We start from the raw sequence: 19,852 nt of genomic DNA, 5'->3' as shown, positions 1-19,852 counted from the left end.
CCCGGCCCTCGGGGGTGCTCGGGGCGGGGGCAGGGCAGCCCATCCCGAGGGCCCGGCCCGGCTCCCGCTGCCGCCCGCCCGCCGGGTTCGGCCCGGCCGCCCGCCCGCGGCCCCGCTCATTTCCGGCCGGGGCCGCCCCGGCGCCAGCGGCGGCTCCGCTCCCGCCGGGCCGGCCGCAGGTGCCGCTCGCTCCCGCCGGGCCGGGCCGGGCCAGGTCAGGTAAGCGCCGTGCGGCGAGTGCGGGGCGGCAGCGGGGCGGGGGTGCGGTGCTCCGGGCCCGGTCCTCCCGCCGGGGCAGCTGCCGGCTGTGCCCGGCCGGGACCCGCAGCCGGGGCGCTGGGAGCGGCTGCCCCAGCGAAGGGCCCCGCCGGAGCCTTCACCCGCGCCTCGCCGGCCTCCCCTGGGCTGTGGGGAGAGGGCAGCGGAGGGCGGGGGCCCTGCGCGCTGCGGGGTCCTCGCCTGGCTCCTGCCACACACCTGCCCCGTCCGTCCCCAGCGGTCCGAGGTCCCTCGGCGGTGACGGACGGGTGCGGAGCATCCCCGTTCCTGTGCAGCGCTGCCTTCTGCGCACAGCGCTCCTGAGGCGGAGCTGCGGCCGTGCCGCGGGATGGGCAGCGCTGCCCCGGTGGGGTCCGGCACGGAGAGCTGCTGCCGCTTTCGCCTTCTCTCTTTTCTGTCGCTGGGAAGTTTGCAGGCTCCTTTGATATGCGGTCACGGAACTCTGGTCTTTCTTGTTGAACCTGAGTGGAGATCTTGTTATTTTCTCTTTTCCTTTTTCCAGCATCCTTTGTTCGTGGAATATTTTTTATTGCCATGGTCCAGGTGCAGATGACAGATATAAAGATGCTGCAGGTTCCTACAGCAGCTGTGTTGATGCTGCATCTCCTTTTCTGGAAGGAAAAAAAGTACCAAAGCTTTCCCTGTCCTAAGACTGCGGTGTCTTTCTCTTTAATATCTTGCACTCATGGGATGCACTCTGGTGAATTTGTGTGTTGAACCTAAGTCCTTCCTGTAGGACTTCCTGAAAACAGCTGAGGGGAAAGGAGGTCAGCTGAGGGGAAAAGAGTCTTAGACGCAGGGAGATGGCTGTGCTCAGGAATGTCCTGAGGAGGCAGGATAGTCCAATCACAGCTTGCTTGTTTAGTTGTGACCTGCTGAGTTCTTGCTTATTCTGATGGTTGTTCTGCATCAGAGGGGGCTCAAAATACCTTAATTTCTAGCTTTGCCTTATGCAGGCTCAGGGGCAATTGTATCTTATTTTTCATGTTCTTGAGCTATATTTATTTCTGAGGATCATCTAACAAGCTATAGATGAATATATATCTATACATATACATCTCCTGAGGGCTATGGAGATGCTTTTCTTGATCAAACAGATAATCTGTTTGGTTTGTCCTTTCACTGTTCAGTTCAGGTGGTCCAGAAGAGGTTCTGAAAAGCTGCAGTGAGCTGGGGTGGAAGAAGCCTCTCTTTGCCAGGATACTCTGCTCTATAGAGAGTGATGTGAGGCCTGAGATATAAAATTTTAGACTCTTTCATAAGATGGTATAAAATGTCTTTGAAGCTACCTTGCTGGGCAAAAAATATTCTCCTTTCCTGGAGCATCACTCTTCTCTTGCCTTCTTGTGGCAAGCTACAGTGGGAGTATCAACTATCCAGCTGGAAAATCTGCTTGGTCGTTTTGTCACCATCAGATAGGAAAATTTCTCCCCCACAAGCCAGTTTGATGCATTCGATGAATCAAGAGCCTCCCATCTACTGGCCTGAAGGCGGTGCTGCAAAGGAGGGCTCAGTGTGGGGCTGTCTTTAGCAGCACATAGACAGTGCTGGGGAGCTGCTGTTCCTCATGACTTTGCCAGGCAGCCTCGGAAAATGAGCTAATGGGACGAGGACAATTGACAGCAACAGGAATCACATGGGCTCAGCTGTGTGCACAGTGCTCTTCATGGTCAGAGAGCTTTAAGGAAATCGATCCCTATGGACAGCAAACTAGGTTTGGTTTCTGTCATGCAGCTTCTCACTCTGTAAATCCTTTTGATTTCATAAGGTTGCTCTGGGGACTGAATCCTCCCTCCTCTCCTCCCTCGCTTGCAGGAGCTCGTCTTGGATTTAAGGACAGTGAGGAGAAACTTCAGCTGTAGCAAATGTGTCATCTTCCACTGAGTGGAGCAGCATCTCCCTCCTTCCTGCCAGCTGCCTTGGCGTGCTGTCCCTGTGAAGTCTGGGCTGGAAATGCTTGGTTTAATCTGTACATCTGAATCTCTCAGGATTCATTTGCTGTCCTACCAGACCACAGAATTGCAACAATCAGCCAGAGTTTCTGTCCTTTGTCACTGTGTCTCCTTAGAGGTATCCCCAGCCCAGCAGCTTGGAAGGGAGGTGCTCTGGATGTCCTGACTGACCCTCCTGGTATTTTCCTAGCAATGTTCTCCTTTCCTCATCCTGTATCCCTAGCTTTTAATTTCTTGGCTGATGTTGAGATGAATTTCCCTCTGCTTGGCCCTAATGCACATTTTGCTAAGCAAACCTGACCCCTGCAGCTGTGCAAGGAGCACTGGGGTGGATCTACTAAGTATTTCCATGGGCTCCTGCTGTGGCTGGGAGCACCAGGTGCTCCCCTCCAGCCACATGATCAAAAGGTTTGCCAAGTTTTGAATACCACCAGCCACACATGAAAAAAACCAAACCATAAAATGACTTAATTTTTTTTTTAAAGTCACATTCTTAATTTGCTTTTTCCTGCTTATTTCTGATTGTCTTGAAGATTTCTGTGTGTCTGTATAAGCTGCCAGGAATGCTTTAAACTCAGTATTTCACCTGACTGCAGGACCTAGGTGCCTCAAGCCAAATAACAAATATTGTGAGCTTTGGGAGAAAACAACACCCAAAGTAGCAGTGGGTTGTGGTTCTGTGGGCTTTCAAATGAAGGCTGGAGCCATGCTGGGCTTTCCTCTGCCTAGTTCAGGTTGGAGTAACATGGCTGGGAAGCCCTGTGGACCTTCTAATCAAATGTTTTTCTCTTAACCTTGTGTGACAGAGCACTAAAGCAGCAACAAATACTGTCTTGTGTTCTCAGAGACTGTGGCTTTAATCTAATCATAGGTTTGTTTTGGAGGAAATAAGATGTGGTGCAATGCTTTGGAAGGGTACAGTGTTCTTATCTGCTTGGCATAACTGGAGGAAAATCAGTCAAGTAAAAAGAGTGAGAGCAAGGAGGCTTGTAACATCCCTGCTTTCTATCCAGTGGAGTGTGTGATTGCAGTTAATTTAGCAGAGATGTCATCTGAAGGAGGAGCTCTTGCCTCTGCTTCTGTGCCTGCAGTCTCTGCTGGTACAAGACTTTGTATCACTGTTCTGCACCAGTTACTGCCCCATCTGTGTGGAAGGGACTGCCTGGTTCAGCAGGATGTCTGGGGATTACACATACCTGACAGCCCTGCAGGAAAGGTTGTGTTGTTCTGGGGATGGCAGGAGAGCTCTGAAAATGCCTGGCAGCCACGAACCTCCTGAGATTTGCTGTGGTGTTCCAGCACTGTGTGGGCTTGGGGCTGGCTTGAGCTCGTGTTGATGGTAAGATCCTGTAAAGGTGTCCCTGCTCACAGCAGGTGAGGTATCCTGGGCTGAGGCAACCTGTGTTTCTGGAGGGATGAGACTGAATAAGGGGAGAGCTCTGAATACCTATCCTACAGCTTTTTGAAAGAATTAGCTTTTAGCACATGTGCTGGATGAAAGTAAAGCAGTGCAGTAAAGGCTTGAAAAAGCCTAATTTTTGTAACTGTGCACTAAAGGTAACATACCTAAGTGTTTTATTGCTTCCTACTTCAAGCTCTTGCAATGACTAGCAGGCAGGATATCTGCAGACCTTTGGAGGAGTTGCTGTGTGGTGTTAAAAATAAAATTGCGGAATGTCTAAATATGTCATTTAGGCTACGGAAAGCAAACCTTTTGGGGAAACTTCAGCTATGTTTGGATATAGCTAGGTGAGTCAAGCCTCTGGAAAAGGAGACAGCAAACTTGCAGGCTAGCTGTAAACCCTTGGCTAGGCATGGTGGGAGCTGGGCAGAGGTTCAAGTGCAGGGAGGCAGATCTAACACATCCTACAGGAACTTGGTGGCCCTGACTGTTACCATAGTTGAATTCCTCTCCAGTTTTTTCAGCATAACATTTGTGAGTAAGAATAATGCTTTTATCTGCCTCATTTTTCCTTCTTCTTCCCTCTGGAAAATGAAGAGGAGGAAACCAAGCTCATCTCCAACTGAGAATTGAAGTGGTAGGTGACCTATAGGTTGACAGCCTAACAGATGTTGAAGTCTTATCTATAGACAAGATTTTTGCCTCCCTGTAAAGCACTGCTTTGTTTCCTGGCAAGGAATAGTGGGGCTGTATTTGTCTGGGGAAGGTGAGCTGTGTGCCTGTGCCACCACCTGAGCTGAAGGTGGGGCAAGAAGCATATGTATTGCTGAGCTTTATTTTGCCCCCAGCCCTAGTTTGTGGACTAATGCCCATTTTTTGTGGGGTGGGACAGGCAGGCCAGCAGAGCCATCTGCTCTGGGGTGAATTGCTGCAAGCTGAAGCTCCTGGCCCCTGCCCAGCTCTGCTCCTCAGCAGGTGCTGAGCTCCTGAGCTTTGCCCAAGAAGAAGGACGAGCGTCATCATTGCTTAGATAAGATAAAACAATGACCAAAACCCTTGGCAGGTGGGGCTGGATGCTGACTGGAAGTGGTGCAGCTCAGAGGAACAGCCAGGATCTTCAGCTGTGGGGAGGGTGGCAAAGCCTCTAAAACAGGGAAACTTGATGCTGGAGCCCAACAGGGAAGGTGAGTGAAGGAACAGCCACCCAGTAACCCTGTGGGCAGGAGGACTTCTGCTGTGTGTGCCTGTGTCTGTGTCCTGTGCAGACTCTGGTGTGGATGTTGCTCCATGGCAGCTCTGTCAGCCTGGGGCTCTCCAGGCAGGGCTGTGTGGGTGACCTGGTGTCTAGCGGGGCTGGGAACCTCTTCAGCAGCAGTGTCTCTCTCTCTTCTCCTTTGGTTTTTGAAGTTCTGAGATATCTGTTGTCCTGAACTGTGTCTGGGATCATGGGAACTAGGAAAAAATGTTCTGATTTATTGGAGAGAGACAGGACATGTGGGTGCCCCCACAAATGTTCATGTTTCTTCTGTTGCACACTTTGCTCCTATGATTGAGAGCTCCCTTCCTTCTTCCTTATCCTCTTTGCCTCTTTAAGGAGTTTGCAAGATGCCTGATCTACCTTTCCTTTCTCTCAGATATGCAGCCAGAGGGGTAATCCTCTGCTCAGGCAGAGGTGCTCAAACCCCTTTGATTTAATGGATTTTAATGGCTCAAAGTCTCTTTCGCTTCCTATGCAAATCGGGTGGCTCAGTCAAAGCCGCTAGATGCAAATGGACCTCTTGTAGCTGTTCCGTCTCCAAGAGCGGTGTGGGCTTTATGCAGAGCATGGGGATGAGCCCTCAGGAGCTGGGAGTGCAGAGCAATGCGTGGATTTGTGCTGGAGAGAGGTCAGCATGGCTGTAGTTCACCTGTTCCCAGACTTGTGAGGTGGGATACCAGGCAGGATATTTCAAGCTGTTGGCATCAAACGAATGAGTGTTTGTAGGAATGGATTGACACCTGCTGGTTCTGGGTGTGGGGGGCTTGGCTGGTTATTGTCTCTCCTCTCTCCTTACCAAGTCCCTGCTGCATCCCAGTGCAGAATCTGTGCCGACTGTGATTTGGTGACTCAAGCCACTCTGACGCCTGGATCCCTTTCCTCTATTCAGGCTGGGCAAATAATGTTCAGTCTGTAATCATGCTTGAGAGCTCTTGCTATTGCCCTAGATATGGGGAGCTGGAGTGATGCTTAGATTGGCTTAATCCAATTCCATCTGAAAATCCACTGCTCTGAACAATAAATGTTGCGTGTGAGGGGTGGTATTCAAGTGTCTTTACTAAATCAAAAACCTTTTAAGCATTGGTAGATGAAGCCTTTTTCTTTTCAATGTGTACAACTAAATACACAGGATGTGCAGTATGGTTGAATTAGCATTACTATGGGAACCATAACTTTTTGTATTTCCTGACCTTTATCTGTGTAACACTAAGGGCTCATTAATGTGCCTCCAGAGTGTGGGGTTTTGGGGTTTTTTTTTGGTGTGTTTTATAAGCTTTTTTTTGTGGTCAATACTAAGAGAACCTTTATAAAGAACCCCAGGAGGAGATTAGAGATAGGACAGGGTGCAAGGGCAGCAAAGCAGTTTGCTCCCTTTTTTGTGCTGTTCCAGCAGCATCCCAGCCAAGACCATGGATCAGTGTCAAGCAGGACTTCTGCAGCAATGGTGAACAAAATGGTGAGTAAATTCTCCTGCTTGGAGGCAGATCTCTCACTTGGTATGGGTTTGTTTGGTTTTATTGGGTTTTTTTTTGCCGCAGCTGCACTGTTGGAGCCTGCTCCGGGGGATTTGGGGTCCTGCAGCTGAGGCAAAGCTGAGCCTGTGAGGAATGGAAAGATGATCCTCATGCCTTCTGCTAGCACAGAGACCTCCCAGAGGGCTCAGGGGAACTCTCTGGCCCTGTTAAATCTCTAGTAAAGACAGCTGTGATTGTTTGTAGTAGGCTTCATGTCTGTTTTTTAGTCTGGGTTTTGAAATAACAGTCTCAAAATAATAGGGAAGGACCCATCTTTGCCTTCTGCAGGTCACATTTGCTTGTTGCTGGGACAATGGGGCTGTTTGGAGCTCCTCTCTTTGCAGATTAATGATGTCTCTGCTGTTCAGATACCAGCTGGAGTCTTCTCAGTGGAAATTTGGTGGAGGAGGGAGTTTTCCTCTCTGTGGAGGGTAGGCTTGCCTGCTCAGGATTCGTATGGCAAAGCTTGTTTCCTGGGCAAAAGGCATTTGGGGTAGGGGTGAGAAAAGGGCACAGACCTTACCAGGTGATGCAGAGCCAGCCTGCCAGGGTCTTAACGCTTTCCTTTTTGTCTTTCCTTTGACACTTTTCCTGAGAAGACCTCAGGGTTAGCCTGTAGGACCTGACGCACTGTAGGACCTGACACACTGAGGGCATCTTTGTGCTGCCTGAAGACTCTGGAGCTGCCACTGAGTGACAAATCCCCATCAGCATCTCCAGCTGTCAGCAGGCAGGGATGGCTTTGCTCCCTTTTGGGGATGCTGTGGGATAGAGTGGTGCTCTGTCAGTGGCAGGACAGAGGCTGGCACTTCTGGCTGCTTCAGTGAGACAGTCCTGGGATGTGCACCCCACCCCTGGTGTGTGTTTTATGATGCTTTGGAAACATGCTCCTTGTCCTGTCATTTTATGCTTTGCTTCTCTCTTTCCTGAGTTCTCTGTGCTTCTCTTTGTGAAAGCAGCTTGCCAGCCTCATAAAACTGGAGTTAAACTTGAGGCAGGATTCACAGGGGTAGTTTCCAGCCCTTGCCTGGTGGAAACTGGTTGAGGGCAAGGCAGCAAGCTAAGTAGAAACAGGTAGAGTTTTTCAGGGAAGGTAAGCTGATGTGAGATGAGGGATCATCTGCTTCCTTACCCCTTCTTCCCCTCTTGCCTAAGGCCGCCCAGAAAGCCCCTGTCCCTCTCAGCTTGCACAAGGCAGGATTACAGGGAATTTACCCTGGAAGCTCAAGGGCAGGGTTTCTCGTGCTGCCCTCTGAAGCGAGGACTGCGGGGCTGTGTTGGAAAGGGGCTGGGATGCGTAGGGAGCAGTGCAGACCACACCTCCTGCCCGGGCCGGCTCTGATCCTCTGTTTACAGTGGCCGTGCTCCTTCCCCGCTAGCTCTGTGCTGTGGAACACCCTGCTGCTTCCAGGGAAGGGAGCAACACTGTCCTGCTGCTCCAGGTATCTGGGGACACCTGCAGGGAGACCAAATGGGGTGGAGGGGAGGGAAGAACGTCTCTCCTTTGGGCACAGAATTGTTTTAGCAGGAAGTCTGCACAAGTTTGAGTTGCTCTGTCTCAGCAGAGTTTCTCCCTAGGAATTTTCTGTTCCGACTTCCTGCTTTTGCTTTAAAGCAGCAGAGTGGAGCTCACTGAGTGTGGTGGCATTGGATATCACTGCAAAAAACAGTTGTTAGTCCTGTGACAGAGGAAGGAAAATTTATTGTTTGGTTTTCAAGAGCTGGGGGTGCTTAATTAATTAATGCTTCAGTTTGGATCACTCGAGGTCTTTGCCAATGTCGAACTGAAGAAACTTGCTCTCAGTTCTGATGTGGTTCTGAGAGATGCTTAACTGATTCTAGTGACTTACTGATTTGGGAAACTGCTGATTTGGAGTAATAGCTGAATATTATAATGTGTGAGATTGTGATTTTTTAAAAATTATTTTTAAAAAGAAACTGATGTCTTGTGCTGATCTGACTAAGGCTTTTCTGCTGCATGCTTTCTGAGGACAACTAGAAATTTTTCTTTAAAAGCATTTGGCAGGAAATTTCCCACTATCTCTCATAAACATAGCTCTTCTCCTATTCTCCTCCACCCTCTTTTGTAATCCCACGTCATTGTTCCTGCTGTGGGCTTCTGACTCAGTGACAGATTTTGTCCAAGATAGGAATATCCCCCTAACCCCACAATGATTTTACTTTTCCTAGAACAGTTGTACACGCTGAACAAAAGCACTTCTCATGCAGCATCTGCTTCCAACTTTGCTTCAAATGCTGTTTCTTGCTCTTACTGCTCTTTGCACTAAGCTGTGCCTGGCATGCCAGGAGCAGGTGCCCTTCATGTGCCAGTGTTATCCTGCTTTGTGGAGGAGAAGATCAAGGCTTGTGGCTGCTCAAAACATTCTCTAGTTTTCTGTCTTGTAGAAGTCTGAGGCTTTCAGTACTGTGTTGTGATTGTCCCCTCTGAATGAGAAAAGGAGAGGATATTTCTGGTGCCATGTACTAGATCCTGGAATTCTTGTACATTCAGACTGATCCTTTCTTCTTTTGGGAGAGGGGGTGGTGGTATTTGGATTCAAGACTTTACCTGTGCTCCCCTCAATGATCTGACAGCCAGGCAGTGTCTCTGCTCAGGGCATGGACTTCACCCTTTTCCAGTGCATAGGTTACACTGGTATTTCAGGAAAGGTGTTTTGCACAGCACAGCCAACACCTCCTGAGCTCACAGGAGGAGTGAATTTTTACCTTTGCCTTACTCTTGGCAAGTAGATCAAGGGGTAAGAGAACCAAGTGTCAGACACCTGTGCACAGGGCAGTTTTCCACTCTGGGAGGCAGAGAATGGGTTAACAGTCTTCTTGGAAATTGGCTTCACCCATCTGTCTCAGCTCTGTTTGTTGTTCTAACAACATTTGCAGAAAGGTCAAACTGTCCCTGCATCCCTCCTGGGCAAAACCAATACAGCATCAGCTAGAGAGATACTTGTTTAGGGAACTGTGGTGCCTAGAAATCCTATCCATACTCATCCCTACTTGTTAATGTTTCCAAATCTTTTTTAAGTGCACCTTGCAAGTTCAGAACTTTTCCTCCTGATCCCATGGCTAACGTGTAGCCTAGAAAATATTTCTAGGCTAACATGTAGCCTAGAAAATAGTGGTGTCCAGTTCTCAAAATATGGGAGGAGAACCTCTTGGGATGAGGAAAATATGCTTGAATTTCTTGCCTCCCCCCAGCAGTTGTATCCAGCCCTCTGCGTAAGGAGGTTTCAGGTTCTGCAGAGAACTTGCTGGCTCAGCTGGAGAAGAAATCACTCTTTACAACGTGTATTCAGTAAACAATGTGAATGTTTTACCAAAAAGAAGTTTTTCCTTTGAAAGGGGAAAGGAGAAAAGGATTGGGCAGTCTGATGTTGTGGTTTGATATTCTATCTGTGTATGCTGGAGGAGCAATGTGAGGACAACATAAGGCTATGAATTTTTGTTTGTGTGAGGCTGATTTCAAGACAAAGGCTCTTGATCAACAAAGGTGAGGCTCTTGCACACTGCTCTGAGCTCACACATGTGCTACTCCAGGTGAGATGGATTTTTAGCCTTTGTACAAAGGATTTTTAGAGGGTTCTGAAGTGGCTGAGGAAAACTTGCAGCTGGCCAGGAGGGACTTGTGCTCAAGTCAGTGGGTGGCTGTTGGGAATTTAATGAAGAAGTGGTAAAACAGGATTGGGAATCACCTGGTGGAAGCCATGAACACTTTTCTTGCTCAGCATCCTGAGGCTGGCTGGCAGAAAGCTCATCCTCTATGAAGCAGCACCAAATGTTCCTCTCTCTTACAACAGAGGTGAAAAATACTCAAAAGAAGCCTAGAGAGTGTGACTGACCTAAATAGTCTCACGGGGTGTACCAGCAGCCCAGGAGGGATCCTGCTGAGGCCAGACAAGGTGTGAGGCTGTCATGGAGAGATTCAGCTTCTTACTGGAGAGGAAAATCTTTGTTCTGGTATGACACAGGCAGCTTGAATCTGAGGACTCAAAGGAAGAACTGGGAGGATTTCAGTACCCATGATGGCCGTGACAGCTGTGGGGAGAAGCCTGGTCTTTGGCTGTTGGAGTACCAAGTCCAGCTCATTAGACTTTTTGCTGGTGAAAATGCAGCAAATGCTGTGGTCCTTTAGGTCAAAGATTTTATGTACTTTGAGGTGGGTTTCTGCAGATGTGAGAGCAGCCTCTATTCATGCTGAGGAGCAGGCTGAACCAGCCCTGTGTCTCCTACAGCAGCTAATGGCTGATACCCTCATCCTCCCAGCATAAAAATGGGATGATACTCTCCTAGGACACTCTTTTAGCTATTTGTGGAAAAGAAAATTTTCCCCAAAACAGCTATTTTTTGTAATAGTCCTTCATGGGCAAACTCAGAGCAGAACAAAACAGCCACTTCTGCATCTCATGAATGCCTGTGACATTCTCAGCATCTCATGTCAGTGAGATGACACACTCAAAGGGTTTGTAGAGAAGTGCTTCCTCCTATTTGATGGGAAAGTGCCATCACCAGCTTAATCTGAGGCACCTGGATTCTTTTCTTAAAGGAAGCAGTGACTGAGGACAATTCTTCACCATCTCTTCCATTTGGGAATTGGCTACACGGGTAACTCCACAACGCCCGAATTTTAGCATTTGAAGCTTTGTGTATCCTTTAGAATCTTTAACAAAAGGTTGTTTCTGCATAATTTTGCCTTAGACATACTTCAAGAACACTGATGAAATGTCTGGCCCTCCAGCAGCAGAGGACTGCCTGCTTTCAGCCTGAATTTTTGTCTGCAGGACACCAAGCGTGGTTGCATTCCTGAGGGCCGGGGAGGAGCCTCATGTACCTGGTGCCTCTGCTGCTTGCAGGGTGTGAAAGGAGTCTCCTGAGCAGCCTTTCTCACTCCTGAGGTGTCCCTGCTGAGCTGCAGCAGCTGAGGTCCTTTTTATCTCGATGGCACCTCATCTGTTCAGTAAAAGGCGCCGTGAGCCCAGCAGAAGGTGCTGAATCCTGGTGGTTGTCTCTGGTACAACCTGCTCTGCATGCAAGTGCTCCCTTCTCTAAAGGGACAGGTAAGGCAGGAGGGAGTTGCCACTCATGTCCCATTAAATGAGCTCAGGATCTGCCCTGGATTTGTCATTTCCTGAAGAGCTTTAAAAGCCAGATTAGGTTTGGATCTTGTCTTCCTTATGGGGCATTCCTACCTGCCTCAACAACCCCTGGAAAAGAGGAGTAGAAGAGAGCAGGGATCTCCTTAGCCTGGGCTCTCAGTGCTCTGTTTTTACTTTGAATCAAAAATGATCCAGCATATCTGATGTCAAGTGCCGAGTCCTCTCTCTTCTATCCTCTTTTCCCCACATCTGGGCTGGCAAATAAAGTTTCTTTGCTTCCTGCATGGTCTGTAGGTATCCCTTGCAGAGCACATATTCTGTTGTCAACGTACTTGGTGTTAGTCATGATCTAATTTCTGATTGCTGAACTCCAAGCAGCGTCCACCTCCAGCTTCACAGCACTGTCAGTGGTGTTCAGCTAATGCTGCAGTACATGAGATGAATCCTTATGTGATGTAATGCTCTGTTCTGTCTCTTTAAAGAAAAGTTTCAGGAAACCTGTTAGTCTTTATATGAAGTAAAGGAATTAATGAAAATAACTTGTTTTTAAACTAGCTGTTGTTATTTGTCATGTCTTATTGCAGGCAAGCTCTTTATTTTCTGAGAAATCTGCTGTGTGCTAGTTACACTGACAGATCCAAGACCATTAGCTGTTTATGGAAAAAATGTGGTTTGGATTCTGTTTTTAATTGCTGAGAATTAACTCTTGGCCCAAATATTATTAGAGGAAAAACTGGTGCTTTCTCTCTCCATTCCCAAAGCAAAACAACCCAGCAAAGCCAAAAGCCCAGTTAGTAGGAGAGGTTCCAGTGCAAACACTCTCCCTCACTGTTTGCTGTGCCAGTGCTGTGCCAGTGTGAGAGAGCTGCAAAATGCCACTAGCTGCAATGGCAAAGCTGGGGAGCAGCACGAGGCTGTGATGGAGGATTTGTGGCAATTTCTGGGGTGAAGGATGTTGTTTTGGGATGTAGGTCCCTATCTGTGTTGCAGACTGCTTATGTTGATAGTGGTTGGCACAGTCAGTGGTTTCTGTTGTGCTGTTGAGTCGGGAAGCATGGGTGAGTGCAGATTTAACAAGTTTATTTGTTCACCTCTTGAAATGGAAAAAGAGAACCATTACCACTCTCAGGTTGCTTGGTGATAAGAGAATAGTCTGATTCAAACAGCTTTCCCCATGGCAAGATTTTTTTAGCAAAGATCAAGAAGCTGATCATGAAGTTGATAATTCCTCTTTGATCAGCTTTGGTGAGGGAAGTAGTGACTTGCAGCAGAGCCTCTTTTTAAGTTGCTCTGCAGAATGATGAAGGCTCTGGAGCCTGTCAGTGTTTCTGGGATATACCTCGGTATCCTACTGGCATATCCCACAATGAAGTCATCCAAGGTACGGCAGCAGGGGTTAGCTCGGGGCTATCAGGCTGGGCTAATCCCCTGCTGAATAAACAACTCAAAGGTTCCTGGATTTGTTCCTGTTTCCTTAAAGGGATACAGTCAAGTGCAGGCAATTAAAAGAGAGAGAGTAAAGTGTAGCTCTGGATATGAACACCTGATTTCAGGCTTTCTGCCCAGGGTGTGCATGGGTTTCTTAGGTTTTTTTAAAGAAAAACACTTTCACAAAACAATTGATGTTTTTCTCATTTTTCAGTGTATTTCTTTTCCTGTCATTCCCTTCGGGAAGGGAGAACCCAACAACCACCCAAACAAATTCCAAACAACGGAAACAAATTTCCTAGGGAAGGGAAAGAGAAAAATTAATTTTGAACAAAGTACACTAGAGAAATAACTACTTTCTTTTTGCCCTGCTCCCAGCCTTTTCAGACTGAGCCTTGGCAGAGCCTTTAAAAATAATTTTCGTCAAGTGAGTACCCTATTCCTTTGAGCAGCTTTTGGAAATTCAGTATCTGTAGAAGCTGGTTTGTCACAGCAGTCAGTGTCTTTCCCGGGCAAGAGCTCTGCTCTGCCTTCACCTGGTCAGTTTTGTATGGCTGGGATTTTTGTCAATGCATATGTGCTTCTTGCCTGCAACTAGGATAATAACTGTAAATACCTGTATTTGATCACTGAATCTCACAGTGCTATAAAATCTGGATTTGTAGATGTGACCGTGACCTACAATGAGCACTTTTTATAGCAACTGCTAGCTTTCAAAACCTTGGGAGCAAAAGGTAGGTAGAACAAACAGAGCAAGTGGCATATGTTTTATATAAATTGGTCTAAGGACCTGTAAAGTTTTTATTGCCCTTTTCTTGTAAAACTTACCTGGTGCTCACCTGCTCCTGAGTGATGCTTCCATTCCATGACCAAGCAACAAATGGTTTGCTGCATCTTGTCCTGCTTTTGTTGTGCATTTGTAATGTGCTGGAGCAACAGTGATCACTTCTGCTGCAGTGATCCCTTACCCAGCCCTTCATCTCCTCTTTGTGTAAGAACTTCTCGTGTATGGGATCAAACCTGTGTCGTGCAGCGTATGCACCAGGAGTGTGATCACCATGTGCCTAAACACCTGATGAATTCCTTTCTTTGGAATTGTAAGACTTCTTTTTCTGCATCAGGATAGAAAGGAAAGGGTGTGTGTTCTTCTGATTTGTTTAAATAAATGGCTTAAATATTTAGCTTTAGTATGGGGGTGGTTTTGTTGTTTCTAATAATATTGTCTTAGGCGGAGATACAGGAGGATGTCTCTTGGGAAACCTCCCAGCAAGTATCTGAGCACTTCAGTTTGTGGTACACCTATACACTATTCTTTAATGTTACCTTCTACCACTCTGTCACCAAAAATTCAGTGGTACAGCAAAGCTTTCTCTTATAGGTTCCCTCTACAGGACCCAAACACTGGCCTGGTTCTGTAATCCTGGTGCTGTAATCCACTCAGCCAGTTGTGCTTAGTTTTTCCCTCCTTCATTAACTGTTGGTTCATTGTCTTGCACTGGGGAGGACTGCTAGGAATGCAGTGTATTCAGTGCATGCACAATGCACTGCAGTAACTAGGGTCATCTAAGGACCAGCTGTGGAAATTTGGCTGCACTCCTCACTTTCCTCCTCATTGGGCTGTGGAAAAAACGAAAAAACCCCAACACCCCAAAGTTGTCATGTGCACATGGTGGTCAGGGTCACCTAGATAAGGGCTTGGCTGTTGATAGCGTTTTATCCATGACTTTCCTGTACCTCTTTAACATTGCTTACAAGAGAAGTTTTTTGAGGCAATAAATTGGAAATTATGACCTTGTAGTGCTACCTTGAAAGCAGTGCCTCCCTTTTCCAGGAAAAGCAACTTGTATCTGTTCTTTCTGTTTGTTGAAATTTGCAGTTTGTGTGTTCAAGTTTTTAGTTCTTCAGCTTTGAGGCTTTGAAACTTTGGATGCTTGAGCTTCACATGCAACTATCAGTCTCCAGATATTGAATCTTAAAGTGCCAGCTGTCACAAGCATCAGGAAACAAACTGGAGGAGCTGACAGTCTATAGGCAGAGGCAGGTGACGTGACTTACCCATGGCCATATGGCCAGCTGAGTCAGGATTGAAATTCAAGCCTTATGATTTTCCTAAACAATGCCAAGCCTGTGGGAGCCAGCTGACTTTCTGCCACAGCTTTGCAGAGGAACAAACCTCAGTTTATGGCTTAGGTAGTTGAAATAGTCATGTAAGACTGGTCTGAGTTTCCTCAGTGTAGAAACACAGGAGCTGGTGCTAGCTGACTTTATGGCAGGCAATTTCCTGTGCTGTGCTGAGTCTGACAAGACTTGTTTGCTTTCCATGCTCTGGGAAAGTCGTCTAGCAGGAGCAAGTGAATTTTTGCTTGCTAAGCCCCAGCACATACTATGGCAGGGGTTACCTGGTATAATCTATAGCTCTGGATCAGGTTTTTCAGGTGTTGGACACTGCCCAAACCTGGACTGTGCAGTATGAGAGCTGACCTTGAGCATCGGCAGCCAGTCCTGTGGGATGGGGGAAGACAGGGCTCAAGGAGAACATTGCTGACCAGGGCAACTGGAGCCTTCTGGATCCCAGCACTCCCATCTTCCCATTATATCTCCCAGGCCCTGGGAGAGGAGTTTTTGGTCTACAGCACAGTTCCCAGAGGTGAAGGGCTTGTTTGATGTTAGGACTCCATCCCTCATGGAGTTGATGCTGGTTGAACTGTGTACCCAGAAAAGTGGAATAGTCCCATGAAGCTCTGTCAGCGCCCACTGGCTGCTGCAGGCACCCTGTTTCTGTCAGCATGCTCATGGCAACAGTGAATGCTTTCATACAGTTTCAAAGGGAGGCTGGAGTGTCTTGGAAGATAAGGAAGGACACACTGGCTCAGGAACTGCCCCAGGCTGACAGTGGCTATTAGTTGGCAGATGTCTTCAGGGAAGTTTTCTCTTTGCTTGCCCTGCTGGAACTCTTCCTTTGCCAGCCATTCACAGCCACTGTTGAGGGCAGGATGCTGGGCTAGACCAACTCTGCTGTGACCCATTGCACACCTTTTTATGATGGAAATCAACAGCTCAAGATGCAGAGATTCTCCTGGCTCCAGATTAGGTGTGGAAATTGATTCTTACTGGTGCTGACCTTCTTCTGCCAGAAGGGACCTGGAAAAACTAATCCTGCCAAGAAGTTTTGGTAACAGCCATTGGCTTTGTCACTGGAGGTGGCTTGACTTTATCTCTCTGGCAGAGCCTGGCAAGTTTGCCTGACCAAAAATCTTAGCTGCCTGTGCATATCTTCTCTGCCTTTGCCCCTTGTGTTAGGAAAGCATGGTTCTTCCCAAGCTGATCTTTCTGCACTTAAGCCAGCTCTGCTTGCCTCACTTTTGGATGCCAGTCTGCAGTTCTGGTACTCCAGTGACCTCAGTCTCTTTCAAAGTGGTCCTTCTGTGATGTTGTGCATCATGCTGATGGAGCTGCTGCCCCAGTCCTTTGCAGCGATGATCTGTAACTGGGGAAGGTATGACAGCACTTGCTACACTGAGATCTGCTTTGTGCCCCACCTGCACCATGCAGAGCCCTTACAAACAGGGACTAAGAGAAAGAATTTCTCAGTCACAGGCTTCTGGGAGAGAAGTCCATCAGAGCTGCAATGTGTTTTGCTTCCTGGGGCTCTCTCTTATTTGCTGCTTTGTTCCTCTGCAAGTGCTGTCTCACCATTGAAAAAGGCACATCTGGCTTGAAGCCACTTGAAGCAGCTTGGACAAGAGACTTCCTGCTCTGAACACTGAATTAATGGGCTTGGTCTTTTACACGAGTGAAATCCTTTCAGACTTTTGTCCGTGTCAGGCTCCCATGTCAACTCTTCTAATTAAGAGGCTTTTAACTCAGCCAGTGTTTGGGAGCTACAGTGCAGCTGGGCTTTTGATAAAATGAGGAAATGCTAGAGGTAGAGATGTAATGGGTTGGATTTCAGCTTCAAAAAAATGTCTCTGAGAGAGAACAGAACATCCTCCCTTCACCACCTCTTGTTTGCTGCAGCAAAGCTGGGGAGACGTCAGCTGTGTGGGCTGCTCTAGAACTGATGAAGCTGATAATAAGAAAGTAAGGTCATCTTTGTTTCTGGAGTCCTCAGTGTCTCTTAGGCAGCCAGAGGGATGTTTTAGAAAACTTTGCATACTTGTACCTTTTCTTATTCTGTCTTTTTTCTACAATCCTGTCATGGCTCTTGCTTTGAAATCCCTTTTGCTTTCTACCCCTGCTGCTTGTGCTGAGGTTGTATCTTTGCAAAAGGAATGGATCTGGAAAAAACCTTCAGAGAGGTGGCCTGTAGAAGGCAGTAATTATCATTCACCAGTGTGGCTGTTATTCCTCACCGTTATCACCTGTAAAATCTAGGAAGCATAAGATATTTGGGTTCTTTTTGTTTTTCTTTCAAGGCCAGCTTTGCCACTTTTACTTGCCCATGAAAAGTAAGCTGGTGTTCTTTCTGACTTCCTTACTACTTACACACGCAGATTTGCCATCAGAGGCAAGCTGACTGTCCAGCTAATGAATAGAATCTAATTGTAGTCCCCAAATTTTGCTGTGTTGGCTCCATAACACAAGAAGTGCTTGGTAGGAGAGTTTGTTTGAGAAAGAGCAAAAGAGAAAAACATGGTCTGCCTCCTTATTTTTTCTGCTTTCTCCATTTCCTTCCTCTGTTGTATTTCCCAAAGCTTGGTTCCAACTCTGTGCCCACTGCTTGCTAGGGGTGTTTACTTGACTAGAAACATATACACCATTTATAGGTAATCTTCTGCAGAGCTGAGTGTCACTTGAGCAGATATTTGTTTGGAACAGAGGTGCCCTGGAAAAGCAATGATTTGAAAGGGGGAATGGAGTGTTCTGCTTGTTCTGTGAAGCAGAACCACCCGCTGGCTCACGGGCCAGCAGTAACAAACGGAGTCAGAGAGCGTGGGGCGTAATTGCCTTCTCCTTTTGTGTCAGCTTCATATCGGTCTCACATGTGACATTCTTCCTGGCCATCGTGCACTTTATCCTCCCATTGTACCAAGAGTGCAAACAGAATTAGTTTGTTTGTTATCGTGGCATCTGTACGTGGCTTTTAATTTCTTGGAGGTTAAAAAAACGCAAGCAACCCAACCCTCGAGCCCTCTTTGTCCAGCACTGTTTAAATCTGCTCTCAGCCTGCTTGCACAGCTCACTTCTGCCCTGCAATGCAGAAAACAAGTCTGCAGACAGAGAAATCTAAAGCAATCAGTGCAACAAGGCTTTGAAGATGTGGTGGTGTTGCTCAAGAGGAGCTGTCTGGAGAAGGTGTCTGATTCCATGAGATCAGTAAGTCAGAAGGTGGCTTGGTGTAGGGATGCATTGTAGGCATTTTTACAGTCACAGTGCCAAGCTGAAATGGGTGCTCCCCTTCCTTTTTGCTTTAGGTACTTGTAAGTGATGGGAAATATTTTCTTTGGCCTCTGAAATGTCTCCATAGTTTTGTGGTTTCCTTCCTATAAAGGTGAATGTTTCAGATTAAAATTCTGTTTGGCAGCTCATGAGTTCTCAAAACAGACTCTTGAAGGCAAGAGGTCAGGAGTGCCCAGCTTATTAAATTTTTCCCACTGTAGGAATTGTCTGACCTTTCTTTGTACTGTAACAGCATAAAAAAAAAAAAAAAAAGAAAAGATGGAGCTACTATTTGGAAAGTGTTAACAAGAAAATGTCAGAGGTGGAAGGCCAGACAGAAGACCTGGCTGGGAGAGGGCTGGGAGTGACATTTCTACTCTTTCTTCTGTCACTTGCACAGATCATCTTCCCATCTGCTCTCATCCTGCTCTGGGTTTTTGCAGTTTTAGTGCAGGTTTGGTGCTCGAAGGTGTGGTGCAGAAAAGCAACAAGAGAAGGAAAAGTACATGTTATTGCCAGAGGAACCAAGAACAGAGAGGAGCAGCTCACAGCGTTTGAGCCCCATCTTAACTGACATGGGACTCTCACTGTGCTCCCTTGCAGATTTACCTGTGTGCTTTAATGTTCCCTTCCCACCCCTTGTCTCCACTGAAACCTTCCCTTGGCAGCTGGCTTTCACCAGCAAAGAGTTCTGACTGTACTGTGGGTCTGAGGCAGAGGAGGAGAGATGGCAGCTGAGCCATGGAGGGTGACAGAGTGTGGAAGGCTTAGCACACCCATGTTGTGTGCAGGGTTTAATCTGAATGTGATGTGTGCCTCAGTGTGGCGTGTCTGTGACACAAACTCCCTTCCCCCCTCTGCTCAGTTCATAGAACCATGGAATACTTTGGGTTGGAGGGGACTTTAAAGGTTATTTTGTCCAGATATGGATGCTGAATATTCTGTCAACCGTCGAGGCATTTAACTATATCATGTGTGGCTTGGAAGTTGAGGGTCATGTTTGACTGGGTTTTCTCTGTTTCCTGACCCACAGCTCTTCTGTTTGGCTCTGCCTGGGGGAAGAAGGCTTTGAGAAGATGGAGAACCAGAGTGGAGTGCTCTTGGGATACGTCCGCTGGGAAAGGAAAGAGGAAGGGGGTGAGGAGGATGGGGTGGCTCCTCATGTTTCTCCTCCCGGCCAAAGGAGCAGACTGGAAGATGTGCAGGTGGAGATGCTTGAGAAGGCAAGGGAACTCTTCCAGCTGTGTGACAAGGATGAGAAGGGTTTTATCACCAAGGTGGACATGCAGGTGAGGGAAAAAAATTCTTCCTCTGTCCTGGGAGGATCTGTAAAGTCATGGGTGGCAAAACAGGGGACAATGTGGCATGCCTCCACTCTTGGCAAGTGTGGGTGTACATGTGGCTTCTGTCGTATTCAGATTTCTAAGAACCAAACTCTGGCACAGACACCTGCTAGGAACTAAAATTCCCAGGAGGGCCTCACACCTCCAGGGAATTCCTGAGACAAGTGAGACTGTAATTCAAAATTTTTA

At 47.4% G+C, this 19,852-nt stretch overlaps 1 protein-coding gene across 4 annotated transcripts in view; it reads left to right on the top strand.

Annotated features, from left to right (window-relative positions):
- Positions 1–166: 166 nt before the first annotated feature.
- The window catches only part of CRACR2B (calcium release activated channel regulator 2B), a 46,289-nt gene continuing 26,603 nt past the window's right edge, over positions 167–19,852 (top strand). Inside the window, exons 1-2 of one of the 4 annotated variants that reach the window (XM_063158708.1) lie at positions 167–219; positions 19,354–19,609. In XM_063158708.1, coding sequence (XP_063014778.1) covers positions 19,397–19,609 — 213 coding nt within the window. In that variant the 5' untranslated portion in view covers positions 167–219; positions 19,354–19,396. Of the gene's footprint in view, positions 220–7,683; positions 7,848–11,241; positions 11,475–19,353; positions 19,610–19,852 lie in introns of those variants that run through there. The other 3 variants (XM_063158705.1, XM_063158706.1, XM_063158709.1) reach the window with 3 other exon arrangements.

The sequence above is a fragment of the Melospiza melodia genome, chromosome 6 (assembly GCF_035770615.1).
Source record: "Melospiza melodia melodia isolate bMelMel2 chromosome 6, bMelMel2.pri, whole genome shotgun sequence".
NCBI classification, from domain to species: Eukaryota; Metazoa; Chordata; class Aves; order Passeriformes; family Passerellidae; genus Melospiza; species Melospiza melodia.
The sequence above is the reverse complement of the archived record's forward strand: the minus strand, read 5'-3'. Positions and strand labels throughout refer to the sequence as shown.